The sequence below is a fragment of the Condylura cristata genome, unplaced genomic scaffold, assembly GCF_000260355.1.
Source record: "Condylura cristata isolate star-nosed mole 26May11 unplaced genomic scaffold, ConCri1.0 scaffold00015, whole genome shotgun sequence".
In the NCBI taxonomy this organism is placed as follows: Eukaryota; Metazoa; Chordata; class Mammalia; order Eulipotyphla; family Talpidae; genus Condylura; species Condylura cristata.
In genome coordinates this window covers 24,665,314-24,688,130 of record NW_004567116.1, presented here as the reverse complement: position 1 = coordinate 24,688,130, position 22,817 = coordinate 24,665,314, and the positions used below count along the sequence as shown (strand labels likewise).

The following is a 22,817-nucleotide window of genomic DNA, read 5'->3' as shown; positions in this document are numbered from 1 at the left end:
AAGAAAAATTGTTGACAAAATGATGTTCCCAGTCAGTTGGTGCTGCAGGACAGCATAAAGTGGACGTCAAGAGTTTTCTTGAGTGCACTTTCAAACTCTGCGTCATTAAGACGCAGCTGTGTTATAATGTGGTCTTGGGCATTGAAAATGTATTGCCCTATTTTTCAGTGTATATTTTCCTTTCTTAAAGTGATATCATTCAAACCCTTTTTTTTTTTTTACTTCAAAAACCTTAAATGTTTCCCTACTGCCTGTAGGGTATCATAAATTTCTTTAGTTTGTCATTCTAGATTCTCTTACCCTCTGACCCCAATTTACTTTCCCCTTGTGTCTGCCATTATATTCCTACATAAACCCTTCTTCTTGCTGCTTAGAGTCCCTCCAGGCCTTTCTGTCTTGCCTCTATCTCAGAAGTCCTCTCCTCTCCTGTGCACTTACTGGCTACTAGCCTCTCGTTAAGATTTGATAAAGCCATTTCCCTAACCTAGGTCACCTAAGCAAGCTGTCTTCTATTCTTTTATGTCCTAGCCAGTTTACTCTGGAACCCTTTAATATCATCTGCATAAATTTCATTTAACCTGCCTAGAATGTAAGCTCCTTGAAGATGGTCAGTTTGTATCTGTTTCATAGCATTTCTTCTTTCTACTTAATAAACTGACTTGTGTTTTATTGCTTGTCTGTGTATCTATATCTACCTAGTCTCTGTCTCTCTATGTATTTAGCAAGCTGTCTTTATATGTCCTTTATTATCTCCTGTCACTAAAACAAAAATCCAACATAGATCATGAAGCTTGCAAAGGTTACAGAGGTCATACATTGCAGGCTGTTTGACTCTATAATCCACGTTCTTAATCACAACTCAACCAAATTTTATGGAGAACATCAGTGACTCCATTATTACCATTTATAATTTTGCTTAGCCTCTTAACAGAATGTTGACACTGTTGACTGCTTCCTCATTCCTTCACTCTTTCACTTCTTGGCATCTGTAACATTTCTTTTGCTCTTTACTCCTGCAACCTCCAAATCACTTCTTCTTTAGTCATTCTCTACTAATATTTCAAATCTTAGAAAAGTTTGTGCTTTCCAGTTTTGCCCTCATTTTCCTGAGCTTTATCTACAATCATCTTCCTAGCTAGTACCTCTTGGCCTTAGTGACATGACCCATTACAGTGCCACAGTCAGTCTTGGCATATGTCAAAACCACTCAGTTATTTGTCAGTATTAAGTTATGAGTGCTTGTGAATGACTGATTTTTTTAAAGATTTATTTATTTATTCATACAGAACTGGGGTATAAGCCAGAGGTTCAGGGACAGTGAGAGGATTCACCAGAGACAGAGTGGGGAGCAGGACAGGCTGACTAATGAAAAACACTGCTGAGGGGAGCAGTGGGCGGGTCAGGAGAGGTCTGCTGTGCCATGTGGGTTACCTCCCAGCTGGGGATCAAACTCATGCTGAAGTGGCATTAGCTTTCACCAGCAGCACCACTGGGGAGGGCCCTGACTTATATTTTATTCAGTTAGACTCACCTTAAGTTGCCATCACAGGGATATCACAGTTATGTATTTGGATTCAATAGTGTGTGTTTGCCTGCATGGGGAAAGGTGGAATCAGAGTCAATTGTAAACTCATCCTTGACAGCCTCTTTGATGCATGCTGAAAATTCCCATGAACTGTGGTTTTTGATGTGTCATCAATAGTTAGAATGATTTTGAAATATTGTATTTTGTAAACTGCCATTGCGTTTCTTTGATTTCACCTATGGATGCATTTTTGAAAAGAATAGGAGGGCCCTGCCTGGTGGCGCAACGTGTCAGGACATAGCATTGTAAGCTAGTGCATCTGCTTCAGTGTGAGTTCTATCCCCCGCCCTGGAGGTGACCCACATGGCACAGCAGACCTCTCCTGATCTGCTCATTGCTCCCCTTGGCAGTGTACTTCATCTATCTGCCTGTTCTGCCCCCTGCTCTGTCTCTGGTGAATCCTATCACCTCCCCTGCACCTCTGGATTTTACCCCAGTTTTGTATGCATAAATAAAGAAATCTTAAAAAAAATGTTTAAAGAAAAGAAAAGGATAGGAGCAGAAAGCATCTTTATTCTAGAGCATGGAAAAGAGGATGAGGCTATAGATATGATTTCCAAATTAAAGCAACTATGACATCCAAATGATATCGCAATACTATTTATATTAATTCCATGAATAAATATTAATATTATTTGCTCTCCTTTTTAAACACAACATGATTTTCTTTTCTTTATTAGTAATGATTTTCTTGTATTACCTGTAGATCTTGACATTTGATCTTTTAAATATAGCTGCCAATCCTTTTATATTATTAGCTGTATATTTTTCCCTCACAAATTATATGTGAGAGCATTATATTCATGATTTTATTGACCAGTTTCTAGTAAAATGCTTTTGGAAAAGTATGTATTAGCATGACCTATAAAAATAGCTCAGGGACTCTATTTGTTCAACTACTTTTGTTCCTCCTGGGAATGTGTCTGGTGTCTCAGGTGAATGTCATTCATCATCTGTCACAGTGGAAGAGAAGCTGAACACCTCTGCCTGGGCTCTCTCATGTATCCCCTATATTGATGGCCCCTGAATGTTGTCATCACCCACAACCCTTTCTCTGGTACTAGACTCTTTTATGAAATCTCCCACTGGGCATCTCTATGTGGATGCCTTTAGGCCCCCACAATACATCATGTCTGAAACTGAACTCACTTTTGATTTTATTTCCCTATCCAAATACTCTTTGGTACAGTTATCCATTTTCATTGCATCATCATTTCCCCGTTTCTGTCAAACACATAGAGGATGATAATTCAATGACTAGGTCAGTAGCTTAGTCCAGTTTACATCCTAAATAGCTCTGGAAATACACCTTTCCCTTCTCACTGTCTTCATCTTAATACAGCTTCTCCTCATTTCCTCTAGGTCCTATTACACAGCCCAGTGATTCTTAAATTTCAGTATAAATCAGAATCATCAAAACACAGATTGTCGGGTGCCAACTCCAGACGATCGGACTCATTAAATCTGGGGATAGTCCCAAACAATTGCAGTTCTAACTAGTCCTGGTGATCCTGACGCTGTTGGCCTTGGGTTCAGTTCTTGGGAACAGGGGTAACTTGTCTAAATGACCTCTCTGCGTGCCAGGTATTGTCTAAACTGCTTCCCAAAGGTTTATTATTATTTTTTAAAATGTGAGTCTTATTGTATCTCCTCTTTACACACTTTTTGCTGTCTTCATGTCATATTTGCACTCAAACATGTGAAACCTTGGCATTTGGATTCTGTTTATACCATATAGTATATTTAGTATTTTTTTTGCCAAAGTGGTTAAGAATTTTTTCCATTGTCCAGGGATGTTTGTCAGTCTGCTCTTAAAATCTCAACCATCATCCAATTCATAATTCCTGTTTTACTGTTTCCTTTCTTCATTACCCATACCTTTAAAAGATTTATCTCCTTTCTGATATTAGGAAGAAGATTGAGATACGTACTTATATCTGGGTATCTCACCGATAGTAACTAACTTTTGTATTTTAAGTTATTGCCAGATACTATCATCTGCTCTGGACTCTAGCAATGGGTGTTTGTAAACACCTGTTAGGTGTTTTTTATGTCGTAGTAAGTAACAGATACCTACCTGGTCATACTGTACAGTTTTTTTTTTTTTTTTTTTTTTTCACAGCTTTTAGGAGGAGAAAGTGGCTTGTCTCCTTTACTCCGAAGAGGCTATATTCAAACTCACTACCCAGACCAACCCACTAGATTCTGTGAGGAGATAAAGATAAGCCATTGCTACTCAAAGTGTGATAGGATGCAGTAGATCTGTGCACTTATGAAGCTACTGAGGAATGCAGATCTTTCATTCTCCCTCATTAGCAACACCTAGAATATGCATTTCAATAAGATTCTCAGGTGATAAAGTTATGGAGCACTGACTGAGGCCTCTGGGACTCTTAGAGGTACTCAACTAACCTGTGACCATTCTCTCTGTTCATTTACATTAATATGAATTTCTGGTTTTTGTGACAGTCATTTTCTTTATCTGTAAAATGGGAACAGTTTTAGTGTCAGGGTCTAACCCTGGACCCCAAACTGTTAAGCAATGAACACTAAAAAAGAGGTTCAATTCTCTTTTTTTATGAAAGCAAAGAAAGTATATTCTTAGTTTGAAATTTCTTTTATAGAATTAATGTACATAGAGAAGAAAGGATATTAATTTCCTTATGAAACCACCACAATAACCCACCCTTTCATGGGCAAATAAATACCCAGCTAAGCAGGCTTGGCTTGTACTGGGGCTGCTGAGGCCGAATTGTTTGGCTAATGTGCCTTTTTGTGGGAAACTATAAGCAAGAGATTAGGCAGGTGACAGCTCTGGGACTAAAGGAGAATACACCAGCAATATACTATGAAGCGAGGACAATGGCTCTTGTCACTGCCAAGAACTGAAAACAGCTCCTTCATCCCCACCCCCACCCCACCCTGTATGTCTCTTAATCTGTGTTTCTCTTCCAAGTGCCTATCTCACACTCTCCTCTAAGTTACTCCAGCTGGAGCACCTGGCTTCTATGTTTGATAGTCCACTCAACTCCACCATCATCAGCATCTTTCCCACTCAGAGTCCTGATCAAGGCATATTTGGATTTGTAATCCAAGATGGCTCTGTGTCAATGGGGGCGGGGAGATTGGTGACTGTTCAATATGTAGTGCTTCTCCCTTTTTCATGGAGAATGGCTCTGTTACTATACTGCCTTGATGGATTATGATGTGTGTGAAATGTCCAGCCTAGCATGTTGAAAGTAGGGGACAGTTTGCAATGATAGCCATTATAAGTCTGCATTTTCAATTTCTTGGATTTTATTAGCCCTTTGGAAATCTTCATAAATAAGTCACCTACCTCCCTTAACACAAACTAATCTGCATCAAGGGCGTTGGGGCCTAAAAGTTTAATAAGAAATATCAGATGTTTATGCTTATAGCTCTAAGCTGGCAGAATATATTAAGGATGTGAAGATACCACAGATCTCTTACATTGCTGGTAGGGGTGTAAAATGGTACACTCATTATAAAATCTGTTATAAAGTTAAAAAAAATAAAAAAGAAAACTCTAGCTAGCAGTTGAATATGAGTAAGGACTCAGTTGAATCCAGTAACACTATTATAACTGTATATGATTGACATCTATATTTGTTTCACTCAACAGCAGTTAAATACACATTCACCAAGAGAGGTCACATTCTTAGCCATAAAACACACTTCAGCAAGTTTAAAAAAAAAATGGAAATCATGTAATGTTTGCTCTCAGACCACAGTGGGCTTAAAGTAGAGATCAGTAACAGAAATATACCAGGACAATGCCTAAATAAATGTGCAAATTAAACACACTTCTAAATAACATATAAGTCACAGAAGAAATCTCAAACTTAAAAATAGTTTGAATAGAATAAAAATGAAAGCAGAGATTACCAAATGCAGGGAGAATAATGCTAGAGGGGAATGAAAAGCAGTAAGTACATCTGGTTGGAAGAAAGCTCTAAAAGCATTTGTAGGGGAGTGAAAACATGCCTTTGCAAAATAAGTCTTTTTGGCAAAAGCATGATCTCCGGGTATTCTGATGGCTGGAGGAAGTTTCTGTTGCTTTTTGGATGTAAACCTCTCTCTGTAAGGACCTCTGCTAGGAAGACTAAACAGTTTTATCTTTTTGGTGGAAGAAGCAGAACTTAAAGTCAACCATGTGACTCACCTTAAATTCTGTCTAAATTAGATAAGACAGAATGTTGAAATGGAAGGGGTGGAAGAGGGAAGAACCCCTAAAGTGTTGCGAGCAAAGTGCTGTCAGGATTTGCAGATTTAAGTTCAACTTAACGTAAAGCTACACTTTACAGTAAGCATTGGCATGGGTAAAAGATCGAGTGAAAAAGAAAAAGAAAGCCCAGAAATAGATCCACGGAGTCAACTGATCTTTACTAAAGAAACAAAGACAACACAATAGAGCAAAGGTAGTCTTCTCCACAAATGGGCTGATACACTAGACATCGACATTACAAAGGAGTAATCCAGACACAAATGTTACAATCGTCACAAAAACTAAATCAAAGTGGATCATAGACCTAAGTATAAAATACAGAATTATGATTGCCCACCCCCTCACCCCCAGTGGCCCAATGGGTTTAAACACAGCACTATGATGCTAGTGCAGTCACTGTAGCACTGGTTCGATCCCTGGCCAGGGGGTGACCCAAGGGTGCAGCAGACCTCTCCAGACCTGCCTGTTGCTCCTCTCAGCAGTGTATTTCTTCCTGCTCTGCTCCCCACTCTTATCTCTGGTGAAACCTCTCATCCCCATGTCTCTGGCCTGTACTCCTGCTCTGTATATATAAATAAATAAATATTTTAAAAAATTATGAAACTCCTAGAAGATGCGACTAGAGGAAACCTAGTGGACCTTGAAGCTAAATCACCAGATTGGGAGAAAATATCAGTAAAAAGCACCTCTGATAAAGGATTATTATCTAATATATGTCATTAACTTAACAATAAAATAACCTGTTTGAAAAAATGGTCTAAACCCTTAGAAAATATCTTATCAAAGAAGATAGGGAAATATCTTCTATGATACAAAGATGATGATGAATACATGTCATCCAGAAAGACAAACTAAAACAACAATGAGATACCAGTCTATGACTATTAGGATGGCCAACGTCTAGAACACTGGCACCATTCACACTGCTCAGAATGTGGAGCAACAGGCATTCTCATTTGTGGCTGGGCATTCTCATTCATGGCTGGTGGGAATGCATCAGAAGATGGCAACTTTGGAAGATGGTTCAGCAGTTGCTGACAAAACTAATCATGCTTTAACTGTGGTCTCACAGTTCTTATTTAGTCAAGTGAGTTGAAAGTTCATGTTCACACAAAACTTGTACATGAACATATATAGCCACTTTGTTCATAATTGCCAACACTTGGAAATAACTCAGATGTCCTTTGGTAGATTGAGTGGGTAAGCTATGGTACATGTAGACAGTTGACTTAGCAGAAATTAGTCAGCAATTCATGAAGAAATGTAAATGTGTATTTCTAAGGGAATAAACCAATAATTCACTTCAATTACATGATGGCATTTTGACAAATACAAAACTATGGAGACTCTAAAAAAGTCAATGACCGCCATGGGTTAAGGGTCAAAAGGGGATGAATAGGCTAAGCAGAGAGTATTTTTAAGACTTTGAAAGTACTCTGTATGAGAGAGATCTTATCATACATTTGTCCAAACTCAAAGACTGGATAGCACTAACAGTGAATCCTAATTTTAAACTTTGGACTTTTGGTGTTAAATATCTGTCAGTGTGGGGTCATTTATAGTAACAAATATGCCACTCTGGTGAGGGATTTTGATGGGATAGAGGAGCTGTACCTATGTGGGGGTTGTGCCTATGTAGACTCTGTATGAGATGTCCATACTTCATTTTCAGTTTTGCTGAGAACCTAAAATTTTCCTAGATACAAAATTACTTTTTTTTTCAAGTTGATCTTACAGAACCTTGTGCCTGAGTTACCCTTCAATTTCAAAATATGTTTTCTTCTGTATAACACATCCCATCTTTTCCTGGTTTGTCCTTTCTCACTGCTATCTAGACAGAATAGAGTGAAGGAAAGCCAATTATGACCTAAGCAATAATTAGGGATCTAGAACTCTGCCAAAAGAAGTCAACTCAAGGCAAGAGGAAGAACATTTGTTTTTGCATATGTTAGGTCCCATTCAATAACCATGCCACTGAAGACACTGATAGCTGTGAGTTGCTCTGTGAAAAACATTTTCCAGCCTACAATTCTCAACCGCTCTTGGGAGAGTTTGCTTGCCCATGAGCTCTCTATGAGGAGTTCTTTTCAAAACAGTATCCCTCCGTCAGCAAAGTATGGTGGGCGACACACTGTGACCATGATTCCTGGGGATGGCATTGGTCCTGAGCTTATGTTTCAAGTCAAGAATGTCTTCCGATATGCAAGTGTGCCTGTGGACTTTGAGGAGGTGAAGATTAACTCCAGTTCTTCAGAAGCAGATCTTCATAATGCCATCATGTCAGTCCGTCGAAACCGTGTGGCCATAAAGGGCAACATTGAAACTGACCACAACTTGCCCCCATCTCACAAATCCTGCAATAACATCTTTCGCACCAGCCTCGATCTCTATGCCAATGTCATCCATTTTAAGAATATGCCAGGTGTGGAGACCTGGCACAAGAATATAGATATCATAGTTGTTCGGGAAAATACAGAGGGAGAATACAGCAACCTGGAGCATGAGAGCGTGAAGGGAGTGATAGAGAGCCTAAAGATCATCACCAAGGTCAAGTGCATGCGCATTGCCAACTATGCCTTTGAACTTGCCCAGAAGATGGGGCGCAAGAAAGTGACAGCTGTGCACAAGGCCAACATCATGAAACTAGGAGATGGTCTCTTCCTCCAGTGCTGTCAGGAGGTAGCATCCTGCTATCCTCAGCTCACCTTTGAATGCATGACTGTGGATAACACCACCATGCAGCTGGTATCCCAGCCCCAGCAGTTTGATGTCATGGTGATGCCCAATCTTTATGGCAATATTATCAACAATGTCTGTGTAGGGTTGATTGGGGGAGCAGGACTTGTGCCTGGTGCCACTTATGGCCACCTATATGCGGTTTTTGAAACAGCTGCAAGACAGTCGGGCAAGAATATAGCCAATAAAAACATTGCCAATCCTACTGCCATGCTGCTGGCAAGTTGCATTATGCTGGATTACCTCAAGCTCCAGACCTATGCCACCACCATTCGGACTGCAGTCTTGGCTTCCTTGAAGAAGAAAGAGACCAGTACCCCAGACATTGGAGGCCACGGCAACACACAGAACATCATTCAAAATGTCATCAGGCGCATCAGCACTGCCAAGTAAACGGTCAGCCCTTTGGAGGCTATGCTATCTTCCAAGTCTTTCCTACTTTACTCTACCTCACACTACCTACTCGGAAACACCTGCCAGCTGCGCTTGAGTAGATTCCAGAATAAATGGGTGCCTGCCCCAAGTAAGAAGTATATGGATTTGTGGGGTAGGGAAGTACTAAATCAACTGATTTTTTAAGAAAATAAATTGTTTAAATGCCATTTTACTGTTTATTTATATTAACCAGACCTATTGTGTTGCAAGTATATTGGGGAATCATTCACTTTCTGTTTTAATCTGCAGTTTGCACTTCTCTATGATACATGGAATAAATGAGTGCTGTGTGTAGAGTCCCGGGGCTTTCCTAGAACCTGACACATTGATTTTCTCTTTTGCTGGGTCATTAAAATTCAGCAAATCAGTCTGCAGATAAGTCTGGCTACTCTCTAGAGGTTGTTAATGAGTTAATTAGTGCAATGAAATTTGCCTACAAAATATACATAATAACTTTAATAATAAATAAGGTACTGTAAAGATGAGCTAGTACAGAATGCTTTTACTTCCTCCTAGCTATCCTATCTTTCCCACGGTCTTGCTTAGGTTAGGAAAGAATTTTGGCCTCATTTTTCACACATGGCTATTCTTGGTCACTGAAGGCCCCCTCAAAGGAAATTCTTGAGCTCCTTCCAATTGGACTCAAAGTTCTAGAGGTCAGGGCCCCACAATTCTTTCTACACTTGGGCTCTAAACCCAGTCTTAACAGCCTTTACCTGAATTCTCAGTTCTCTAGTATATAATTTTCTTTTTTTACTTTTAATCTTACAGAGTACACATTGAAAAAAGAGCACTGACTCAAATGTTTGTCATCATTATTTTTATGACAATTCTAAGATCATAGTATAAAGACACACAAGCCAAAATTATTTTATTAATGCTTAAAAATTAATTACTTGAGTAGGAAATAAAATAAGCACTGGAGATTTTTTATAGTAGGTTTATTGCTATTAATGACCTGTGGATACTGAGATTGAGAAAAACATTGACTTCCTAATAATGTTTTGGAAATACCCGCCTCAGCTAATGTCTGTGGGTTCTCCATAATTCATGCAGCTTAAGTTGAAGATATTTGACTTAAACCTATAAAGCCCCTTAGTTTCCAAAAGGCCATGACTTATATTCCTGAGCTCAGCTATTTTCATTAATAGAAGTCAGGGCCAGAGTTTGAAAATTTAAAGATATGATTGAAAAGTAGTCATCCCCTCTCAAACAATCTAGAAAAGTTATTCCCCTTTACTGGACAATTGTGGGGCCCTGACATTTGCCAGAGCTGCCACTGGACCATACAGGCCCATATGGTGCTTTCCTGTGGACAGGTGTAGACCTATGTGCTCCAGAAATATGCTGTGCTAAGTCGAACCAGAGCTGGGTGTTATTTGAAATATTCTACTTAAGATGCTGCACTGCCCCATCTACCTTAATTCACTCTACCCACTCTGTACTTCTGTTCTCCCCTGGGGAAGGGAATTTATTCATGGCACAGTCACCCCACCTGCAGACAGTCACTCAGTTATAGGCTTCTATTTGATGGTTGAAGTGTGTGTTGATAGATATATCCTCCTGGCTAAGATGGTCATCTCCAGAATTCCCCCTCAGTTCTTGGACCAGACTATTGTGATGACAACTAGTATGTCATGGTAGAACATACCATTTCTCAGTGTTGGATGTAACTATGAGTGTTTTCAGGACAAATACCATGTATTTTTCCCTTGTATTTTATAACCACTAACACATTGACTGATACATACAAAATAAGCAAAAAGTAATGTTATATATGTTTATTGAATGAACGAAAATTAAGTAATATGGCTAATAATGCTTCACATTTCTTATGTGTAAAGTGAGATTACTGTACCTACTTCCTGGTCATTGGGAAGATTGAATGAGTAAATACACATAAAGTATTATGCTTGACACATGGTAAATGCTTGTTGTGGTTTAGAAATTGTTAGCTTTCTCATAACCATTACATACAAGTCTAAACACTAATTCTATGGAAAACTGAATGAATTATATTAATTATATTTTTCTGGCTTTATAACTGACTTAAGGGGAACAAATCATATCTGCTTCTTCACCAAGTCCCCAAATCTCATTTCTTGAATCCAGCCACCCTCTCTCACTGACACCTCATTAGCCTTTCTCATCATTAGTGACCTCCTGAGTTGTTACTACAAATAGAGCATCCTATGTCATGTTCTGCCTATAATTTATCCCCCTTGATTTCTGTTCTCCACATGATTGTACTCCATGTGATCTTTCATTTTTTTAAATTATCTATTTATATATATAAGAGGAGCCTGGGGATGAGAAGATCCAACAGAGGCAGATGAGAAGCAGAAAAGGCATAAATACTGCAATACACTACTGAGAGGAGCAGCAGGCGAGACAGGCAAGTTTTGCTGCACCATGTGGGTCAGCTCTCTGGCTGGAGATAGAACTTGTCTTGCAGTGGCTACTAGCAGCTTCATAGTGCTGAGACTTAACCATCACATCACCAGAAAGGCTCCAGTTCCACATGATCATTCTGAGAGGAAAGTAGGATCATGATACTTCCTTCCTTAAAATTCCTCGTTCAGAGGTTTACATTTGGCCTAAAGTCTACAGAGTATAGTATCAAACACCTCCCCTGTTCTGATCTCTGCTTCCTTCCGCAGACTCACCATTTCTATATTTTCTCCTCAAGGCCAGCACAATGTGGCACTTCTAAGAGAGTACGAACCAAATTCACTGTTAAACGACCTTCTGCTTTTTTTAGATTAGGCCTTTGTATGTGACCTTGGTTTCTCTCACCTTCAAGATGTGAACATGATCTACTTTTCATCCTAAGATCTGCACTTAAAATATCACCACCTTTGGGCACCTTCCTTGACTAACTTTCCTCCCCTTCCTTTCTGTGTTTGAGGGACTGAGTTTCCCAGCTTCCCCTGAGTTCCTTGCACATTCTTCCTAGTGTCCATCTCTCTGGTTGTCACCTTAACCTCACTCTCCAATGCATTCCTTGGCAACGGGAGTGAGAGCAATTTGCCACTGTACCATCAGAACCTAGTACAGAAATAAGCTCTTAGTTTATGCCTATTCTGTTTATAGAAGGAAAGTAGAGAAGTGAAAAAGGGAAAATGGCTGTATTCACAGGTGGAAGAACAGAACCTATTGTAAATGTTCTCATCTGGCTTTAGTCTTTGAACATTTCTTTACAAACTTGCTTCTCTTTAAGGAACACTAATGCCCTCAAGTCAGTAAAAATAGGTGGTTGGCTGCTTCTGTTTCTTGAGATTTATGTACTATAAATGTTGGATAGCTTTGGCTTACATTTTATCATGTTATTCTGTATTGTTTAAAATACTGATGCACAGATAATAAATTATCTGATCTTTTTCTCCTCATCAGTCCCTCAGCTTGCATTCCTTACATTCATCTCAATTCTTCCACTTTGGAGCTGTGTCACACTGGGTAAATTGCTTAACATTTCTGTTTTCTAATTTGCTCACCTATGACATAAAGGTAAATACTTTGGCAGGATTGTTGTAAAAACATAATTTTGTTACCTGTCACTGCATGACAAACTACTTTAGTAATTAGAGGTTTAAGAGAAGAGATTATTTTGCCATGAGTCTGTAGATGAACCAGATGATGCTTCATTTATTTAGTGGGAGAGCAGCTGTGGCAGAAGAGTCCAGCATGCCTCATTTATACAGCTGCCAGTTGGTGCTGATGGCTAGCTATCGTGGGTTGAAATTTCCATCTCCTGGTGCTCTCATAGGGAGACAGCAGGGTACCTGGGTTCCAAGGAATGTTTAAAGAAGTAAAGATCACAGCTGAGGTGCTCTTAACGTCCAGCCTTAGAAATTAATCAATATGGTTTCTACTATATTCTTCTGGTAAAAATAGGCAAGAGGGGGCAGATGATTTTCAAGGACAAAGAAAATAAACTTTACCTCCTGATAGAAGAGTGCCAAGATCTAAATACAAAGGGGCACAAGAATAGGAAATGTTTTTTGAGATATTATCAACCAAAGAGATAATGGTGAAAAGAACTCTTACCATAGCTCCTGTCATGTGGGCATTGCTTCATCAGTGACAACTGTTATTACTCTTATCTTTTTTCCCTTTCCATCTTATCTCAATTCATTCTCTGTCAATTTTGCATCCATAATGCATCCTGTGTTGCTTTTTTTCCCATTTCATCTACATTTATCCATTCTCAAGGATATATTAAAAATGTTGCCTAATATGAAATTTTTATCAATACAAAGATGGATAACTTGACAGTATTACTCTGTAAATATCTCTTTCCACTTCCATATTCAGAAACTTGCTTTTATAAAAATAATACTTTATGAATTTTTCTCTTTTCATTATATTTTATCATTTGATGTTTACTTTCTTTATTTAATTTTCTTACATTTTGTCTTAATGAAAACTCTTAAATCAGAAATTAAGAAACAAAAGAAAAAAAATGGGTCCTCATATTCCTTTCTTTCATTCCAGACCGTTTCAACTTTGATGTCAGATAAATCTCTTTAAAGAAATATTTGGATAGTTATTACTGTGTTCAATCTCCTTGAAAATCACTCTCAATTTTGAATATATTCAGGGTCCTCTACAGTTTTAACCAATATGGTCTTTACTTTCATAGAGGTTCTGAGTTTCTTAAGTCATATTTCAGCCTAGTGGATACCCTCATATATCTAGGTTGTATGTTTTCTTACTCATCTACCATTTAATTCAATTCCTCTCATTTGGGTCATTCCCAATTTGGTTTACCACTGCTCAAGGCCTAATTCAAATGAAACCACACCTGGTTATTGTCATCCTGATACACTTCCTCTCTGAGCTCACATAAACTTTTTATTGGACTTTAAACTCCATCATTTGACATCCGTTCTTGGGTTAATTGTGCACCTACTTGACTTGAGCCTTAATAGTTCATCTGCTCTTTGAGTATAGGGACAATGTTTTAGTCAGTATTCTGTATCTTGTATGATAGCATAGTACCTAGCACAGTGGTCAGCAATTAAATATATATCAAGCAAATTGAGGATAGTAATGGCTATAGTTACTAAGAATTTTTTATGTGTGTGTTTAATATTTGCTATACATTGTTCTTTGTGGTTTGCAGTCATTTAATTCTCATATAAACCCTTTAAGATTATTATCATCATGATATCATTCCATTGATGAGAAAACAGGGGCACATGGAGTTTAAGAAATTCACCTGAGGGCACATGTTTAAACAAAAACTAGCAACAAAAAAAAGTTGGTGAGGATGTGGTGATAAAAGAACTCTCCTACACTGCTGGTGGGAATGCAAAGTGGTCCAAACACTATGGAAAGCTGCATGGAGGTTCCGTAGCTTCCATATGACCTAGCAATTCTACTCCAAGGTATCTACATAGAAACACTAATTCAAAAGGATACCTGCACCCTATGTTTATTCCAGCACTATTTATAATAAGTAAGACTTGGAAACAACCCAAATGCCCAAAATTGGATGACTGGATCAAGATGATGTGGTATATGCACACAGTGGAATACTATGCAGCAATAATAAAGATACACTAATGCCGTTTGCAACAACTTGGATGGAGTTAGTAGGGATTATGCTCAGTGAAATAAGATAGAAGAAAAAGAAATGTATTGGGTGGTTTCACTTAAAGGAGGAATATATGGGAACCAAATAAGGAATCCCATTAAAGAAATGGGAAGTGAGGACTTTCATTTTTCAGAAGTCAAAGTCCAAGTTACAGTTACTGCCTCAATGTCATGATTGACACATAGCAGAGGAAGGAGGAGGATCCAGGTGTTCTGCTCAGATGGTGTTCTCTTGTCTTTATACCACCAGGGACACCTTTAGTGACACATGGGAAAAATAACTGCCAACATTTTAAGAATATTAACTGTGTGTGATGTAAATGGTTACACATATTAACACATGCACCAGTTGTATTGACTAAAAAACAGAAACACAGTAAAGTTAAAAGGCTGGCTCAGGTTTATTAGATGGTAAATAATGGAATTCTGATTAAAATCCAGCCATTATATAGTCACTTCCACTAGAACAGATTCTCAGAATTTTAGGTTAACTATATAATCCAGGAAGAGCAAGACAGAATATCCATACAAAGCAGAAAATGCAGACCATTTGCTGCCTGATCTGATCAAGTATTGAAGGTGACATTTCAAAACTAGTAACTTAGTCAAATTACTTCTTTGAAGTAATAGCAGACAAAAAGAGACAAAACTAAGAAATGATATGTTCATGAAACTAAAGAATAACTAAAATTATTATATAAAGTGGAAACAAGCAAAAAAAAAAACACTAAATTTTGTACAGGGGAATTTTGGAGATATTTATCCAGTTCTGGATCATTACTGACATTGCAAAAAACCCCGATAGTATTACTAAGGGCTCAGTTGGGAATATGCATAATTTCTGCATGAAGCTGATTACACTGCCAGAAATGTTTTGAAGGAAGGATCTGTGCTCCTTGGAGTTTCCTCAATAACTTGCATAATGTAGGAACCTAATAGTGTTCTTCACATCAAAATGAACTTGCTGATAATGATATGGAAAGCTACATATATTGCATTTCTTACTGTTCCAAGAAATACAAGGACTAGAGAAATCATACATATTCAAAATGGGAAAGATGACTTAACTTCACAAAAGCAGTTTAGAAATTGGAATTCCTTGTTACCAATTTGGCAAATGCTTAAAACTCCACACAGCCTGAGTATACAAAGTGTCTGTTGAAGGGAACACTAGACTGAGCTCTGGTCAATTTAAGCATCTGGCTTGTGAATGTCGAATTTCCTGTTACAAAATAGGTGTAAATGAATGAGTGTCATCAAAAGAGAGAGGCAATGTTATGTATGTTCCGGTACGAGGTTATTACTTACTTTTTATATAACTTAGGACAAAGGAATTACCTTAAACCTGGAGGAAGAAAAATTACTTGATCTATGCGACTTGGGGTTTATATAGATTTACCTAAAGAATAAATTTTTAAAAGAGGTCCCCAAAATTCCTCAACAGACAGTAATTATTCCTGGGTGTATGTTTTCAGAATCACAAGTACAGAATATCATTATATAAGCCTTATAAAAATCATTTATAACACAGCTCAGTTTTTGGTCACATTGTAGAGATCACAGATGTTTAACTTGGGGAAACAAGAGTTTCTAATATTATATGATTGGATTCTTAGGACTTCAACTGAAATTTGAAATGAAAGTATCAAGTTGGCTCAAAAAAAGTTTTATCTCAAACTTTAAAGAGATAATGATGAGTTTGGAAAACTGAAGAATTTCAAAAATTGTTCTTGATTGGGGAAGAGTTCAAGGTCAATTTTCATAGGCAGAGAGTAAATAAAATTATTTCATCTATCATGGTAATGGAAAAAGCAATATTTTAAAATTAATCTATATTATAGTCTACTAAATAATGTATGTTATATAACTATAGATTACATAGTCCGTAAGTCAAAAGTTAAACAAGTTGGGCCCTCCCTGGTGGCGCAGCGGGTTAAAGCACAGCACTGAGAAGCTTAAACCACTTCCACATGAGTTCGATTCCCGCCTGCCCCGGAGGAGTCCACATGGCGTGGCAGACCTCTCCTGACCCGCCCGCTGCTCCCTTCAGCAGTGTACTTCGTTGATCTGCCTGTTCTGCTCCCTGCTCTGTCTCTGGTGAATCCTCTCACCCTCGTGTCTCTGGCCTGTACCCCAGTTCTGTATGAATAAATAAATAAATCTTAAAAAAAAAAAAAGTTAAACAAGTTTTCTGTACATATGTTCCTCAGAATTAACTTTGCTTATAATATTTTTCTTCCCTATTTCATTTTTAGTTCTTACCATTGAATAAAAGACTCATTTGTACTTATATGTGGGCTTAATCCTACATAGGTACTTATATTATCTGCTAAGTGAAACTTTCTGTAGCAAAAGGAAGGGCAATTTTGAAGTTATTGTACAGAAATCTGTAGTAGCAAAACAGTTGAAAATTCTGAATCTATAAATAGTATTATGGAGTGAAATGAAAAGCCTATCAGATGAAATTATGGTTAACTCTTTAAGGCTGTGACTAGAGCACAGCTAGTGTATTACACTTAAGTTTTGATTTTTCAGATTTATAAAAAAATGCAATTTGTTTACAAAGACAGGGGTGTCAAAAACAGCTTTATGCCAAGCACCAGATAAAGATGTTGGACGGCCTGATGAAGACCTCCAGGGTAAGGAAGGTCTCTGGGGTTGATGCTCTTCAAAGTTCTAATGTTGTGATGGAACTAGGTTATTTCTTTTTTTTTTCTTTTTTAAATATTTATTTATTCATACAGAACTGGGGTACAGGCCAGAGATGCAGAGTATGAGAGGATTCACCAGAGACAGAGTGGGGTGTAGAACAGACAGATCGATGAAGTACACTGCTGAGGGGAGCAGCGGGCTTGTCAGGAGAGGTCTGCAGCACCATGTGGTCACCTCCGGGGCAGGCAGGGATCGAACTCATGCGAAAGTGGCTTTAGCTTCTCAGTGCTGTGCTTTAACCCGCTGCACCACCAGGGAGGGCCGGAACTAGGTTCTTTCAATCCCACTTTTAATCTTGCCATTAGCAAGCTACTTACTTGCTCTTAACCCATTGGTTCTTTCACTTACTACTTCATCCCTATATCATTTTTGCTGTCCACAGAGCAGTTGGTCTGAGCTGGGTGAAGATGCAGCTTTGAGAATCCCTGTCCTTTCTCTCTAGGGTCCTACAGGACTGAAGGAATCAGCAATCACAGACAAATGTCATGTAAAATTAGAAATACTGTAATACTATAGAGTAGGGTATGATGAGTATACAAGAGGTTGAAAAGCAACCAGAGAAAGTGCCTCTAAGATGGAGGAGGGAGGGCAAAAGGGAGAAGAGAAATAAGGCCTACAGGGAGGAAAGATGGGCAAAAAGATGCAGAAGGGGTAGAAAGGATGGAAGAGGAGGGAGAAGAGATGTGATATTCATTCATTCGTTAGTTCATTCATTTCTTCACTTATTTGTTCATTCATTCACTCGCTTCCATCACTGTTAATTTTTGGACATATTTGATGTCTCCCCTCAGGTGTGGTCCCTGTAGATCTTCCACCACCTTTTGCACTCCCATAGCCTCGTGACCCGTCACCATCGCCCCTTGTGCTCTCCCCCGACCCATTTTGACTGCCTCCCTCCCCTTGCCTGCTGTATGGCTCAGATTTGTGGTCCACTTGCAGTTCTGTCTTTTCCTGACCCTCTTTTCATTCAGTTGGTCTAAATGCCACATAAATGAAACCATTTGATATTTATCGTTTCCATCTGACTTTGCTTAGCATCTTGACACAGCTGGAGAACTGCTCTCTCAAGTCACCGTCTGCCCATTAGGTTATACTCAAAGCTTTTATTTCCTCCCATAATTTCTTATTTTGCATCTAATTGTTATTGCACTCATTTACTTAGAAAAATATCTTGCCCTAGTTATTTTTTTTTAAATCTATAATGTAAGGTGTTTTTTTAAAAATTTATTTATTTAAGATGAACATCTATTTTTTTGCATGAAGCAACATTTTTGGGTTGATGAATGCTCTATATTGATTAATTGCTTGATTAGACAGCTCATCAGAGTTGACTCCAATTCTTGTGATTAAGATTAAGAGGATTTATAATTTTTCTTAAAATGTTTCTCACACGCTCACTACCTGTCAATGCCTTTCTATTCTTTTTCATCTTTCTCTCTCTGAGCACTTCCACACTTAGGTTTTTCTAGCACACTTGTCCCCTTAACCTCTTTTCAGTTGCCTCTGTAAAAGTGCCGTAGACATCTAGAAATAGATGGAACTCCCTACCTTGGTACTCAGCTCCAGAGTGAAATCCTTATTCTACTACCATTTGGCTCTCTCATTCCTTATGGGAATGGCCTTGAAGTTGTGTGATAGCTTCTCTGTCACCCTCCTCCTGCTGCCAGTGAACACATCTAGTCCCCTGACTTCCTGAGCAGTCAGCCACTCTTCCCAGTGTCTACTGCAGCCCTGTAGGACACCTGTCATTAGGACTTCCCAATGGTCAAAGCAGATTCAAGTCAATAAGCTGCAACAGCCACCACAGCAGCATTTGAAGTGCGAATCACCCTGTCACTCTACCACCTGATTCTTTTCTTATTCCAAGAAGTCACTTTTTACAAAAAGACTTGTCAGACTCGATGATCTCCTGTGAGGCTGTATGGTATCTCTTCAGAGCACTCCAGAAATGAGTAGCTGAGGGTCTTAGCATTACTTGACCATGGTTATTGTTTTTATCCAGATTGACAGATGCTTTTTACAGTCTCCGACTGAATATCATGGGGAAAGAGCTTAAAATGCACAGGAGGAGGAAAGTACTTCTTTCCTAGGATCCCTGCTGAGCTGATAACAGTCTGGGAGAAGTCATCTATTTAAACAGAAATAAACATGCCTTGGGATGCCAGAAGCTGATTTTCAGCTTTATTAAGCTATTTTCAGCTTTATTAAGAAATCTGTGTTTAAGTTTTCCAAATATCTCCAATCTTGTTCATTTAGTACTCAATGTGTAGATCAATTAGGAGACTTAATCAGAATGTAGATGTTGCATTCTGTTCCTTATAGAAGCACAGTGTGTTTAGAGTAAATCTGGAGTCACTCCAAGGGCTTAGCCAAAAAACTTATACTTAACTGATTTTCATAGGCAACCAATAATACTGATTAGGTGTTGCTTGTATTTTTGATATGAGAAATGTCACTTTTGGCTGTTATTTCCTTGGAAAAAATTCTTTGGACCAATATAAATTGTTGACCTATACTAAGTCAAATTCTGCTCTAGTCAAGGTAATAGTGTGTATGTATGTTTATGTGTTTGTGTGCATGCATGAGAGAGAGAGAGAGAGAGAGAGAGAATGAGAATGAGAATGAGAATGATTGCATTTATTTAAAGATCAAATAGCAAATATTTTATTGACCATTGTAACTATTCAAATCTGCCATTTTAAAACAAAACATCTATAGACAGTAAATATGATTGTGTTCTAGTAAGACTTTATTTGTGGACACTCTAAATATCATAATTCTTATCTATTATGATAGTGGATATTTTTAAATTTTCCAAGCATTGAAAAATGCAAAATCCTATCTCTTATTCAAGTGCCTCATAAAAACACTCTATCGGCTCTGTTCGACCCTTTTGAACAAAACAGGGGTTTACTAAAATAGACTCCACTATTGGAGGATAGTAACCCTGATCAGAATAGAAATTCTGACTTCATGTAACCTTGTTTTCCAGGACAGAAAATCATGTACAGGCAGATAAATACTATGTCAAATTCTAAGTATTAGAGAGAAGGTAAAACAAAACAGAGCTGGGTGTATGACTGATAGTAACATGCAATGGAAGGGCGGGGGTGTATGTCTTTTCAGTTGAGCAAGTTCGGGCTCATCCCAAAGGTGGCATTTGACTTGATCTTTGAATGATGCTAGGGAGAGGTGAGCTTCTAGTCCAAGCTGGAAGCACAGCAAAAACAAAGTCCTGAGTCAGAATGAGCTGGAGAAGCCAGATGACTGGTTGGCTGGAGAGGTTGTTACAGAGGAGGAATAGGAGGCCCTGTGATAGGAAAGGGACATACAGACAGGTCAGGCAGGAAGGGCTTTGGTATTTATTCAGACTTCACTGTTAGGAAGCCGGTGATTTTTAACTGGAGACTGGTGGAAAATGGGCTAAGACTTTGAACAGGACACTTTAGCAGCTGTGTGGATGAAGGACTGTAGTGGGAGAACAATAGTAGAGCCTAGAAGTGCCACCAGGAGGCTGGTTCAGATGAGCTTTGCCACCATGTACTCTTCTAACATTTTTTTTTTCCTTCACATGTATGTCTGGTAGAGTCTAAGGCACATGTATGTCTGGTGATGTATAGAGCGATGAAGATGTTGCTAATTGACTGCTGTGTCTCTGTTCTTCGACCCGAGACATTTCAGCTATTGTTAAGGTAGACAGACTTTTTCCCTACATGGTGGGTGGGCTTCAAGAGAAAGCATTGTAGGTAGGCAAGTCCCAGTATGAAAGTGCCTACTACCCTCTGTTTGCATCTCAAGAAAGTCCTAGAGCCACACATACAAGGTAGAAGGGTGAGATCATTAGGAGTCACATTTATTACATATTTCTCCTAGCTTGTGCCTTTAGATAGAAAAGTATGGGAATGCTTTCCTCTTTAGTGATATAGCCAGATTCTTTTTGTAAATTAAATATAAGCTATGTGCCAGATACTTATAAATTCTTGTGTTTGATTGCCACTTACTGGGTTCCAACAATGAGAGAATCAACATGCTAGGGACTATAGGTAAAGAAATATTGATGAGATGTATGTACTTCCCTCAAGGTATTTAGAGTCTAGAAGAAAATATCATGCTACCATATGAAGACCTACAAACATACAAATACATGTTTGTGGATAGAATGTATATCTTAAAATATATTCCAAATTATTCTTATAAGAGAGTTTGGTGAATTTCATAAATATATTCTAGTGAAATATATGCCTTTCTCCTGGTTGCTGTGGTTTTCTGTGTCATCAAGGGAATTGAAGCAGTTTTCCTCTAGAAAATTAAAGGACATTGTGATTAGACAATTTTTCCAATGATGAACTAATGTGCAGGTCAGATCAGTGTTTGAAAAAAGAGAATTTCATCTGCTGCCATAACCTCTACTCCAACTTTGTTTGATCTCTGCCAGGTTTAGGTCACAAAGCAATATTGATATTTTTCCACTGAAACTTTCTAGGAATCAGCTTCTTAGAATCACCATCAGCATGATCCCAGACATGCATATGCACACAGATGTAGCCTAGCACAAAAGTTCCAATCTACTCATCTTGCATAGAGCAGATCTCTGAATATAAAATTTTTCATATAATCGCTGCTCATTTGATGTTTAATATATAAACTAGGATTTTCTGTCCATTTTTATTGTATAGGCATTTGGTAGTCTAACACGATTTTTGAGCAGAACATAAAAAGGCATCACCTCACTTAATATTCATATTCCATTTCAGTCATTTTCTTAAAGCCCTCTATGTTCCATTCCTCTTAATTTTCACCTGTATGTCATGTAGATACTATGATTATCATTATCTCCTAGATATCAAAGTTTAGGTGAAAGAGTTAAATAACCTGCCCCAGAAACAGCACCATGACTGAACATGAGTCCTTTTGATTCCCAAGGATGTTCTCTTTACCACTGTGTAACACAGTAGTAGCAATGGAAAGAACCCAGTGGTGCCTTCAGAAGACTTGATTTCTGGTTCTTAGGGTTGAACTGACTAGCTGTGTAATCTTGGACACATCAACTTCTCTTGCATGAAAAAAAAAAAAAAACCCTCTTCTCTAAAGCATAGATGTTTGCAACACATATTTCAAGACTAACTTAGAAACTAAATTTTCTTCACAGTTACCATTGCATTTCTAAGTTCTCTTGCGCTGCCCTGCATGGGTCACCTCTAATATGGCACATACTTTACATACATATTCCTCATTGCTTATTGCCCCTCTCTCCTTTCCTAGAATGCAAGACCCAATGAAGGCAGGGATCTCTGTTTTGCCTCCAAAGCTTCCTGGCCCATGGGAAACCCCCTAAAATTGTAACCTTTTTAGAAATAGGAATATCAGCATAGAAGGAGGAACTGACATCCCAGGATGAAGAATATGATGCCAACAGGGAGAAGAGGATATTGGACCTCTTGATCTTTTAGGTAGTTTCATTTATATAGGGAAGCAATAGGTGAAGATGATATGTGGCACGACAGA

The 22,817-nt window shown here is 38.4% G+C and overlaps 2 protein-coding genes across 3 annotated transcripts in view; both read left to right on the top strand.

Moving 5' to 3' along the window:
* Positions 1 to 22,817, top strand: part of NELL1 (NEL-like 1 (chicken)) — a 690,112-nt gene that overhangs the window by 461,852 nt on the left and 205,443 nt on the right. The gene's annotated exons all lie outside the window — the stretch shown is intronic.
* LOC105853634 (isocitrate dehydrogenase [NAD] subunit gamma, mitochondrial-like) lies at positions 7,956 to 8,960 on the top strand. The gene has a single exon (XM_012725096.1). The coding sequence runs from the start codon at positions 7,971 to 7,973 to the stop codon at positions 8,958 to 8,960; it is 990 nt and encodes a 329-aa protein (XP_012580550.1). The 5' UTR covers positions 7,956 to 7,970.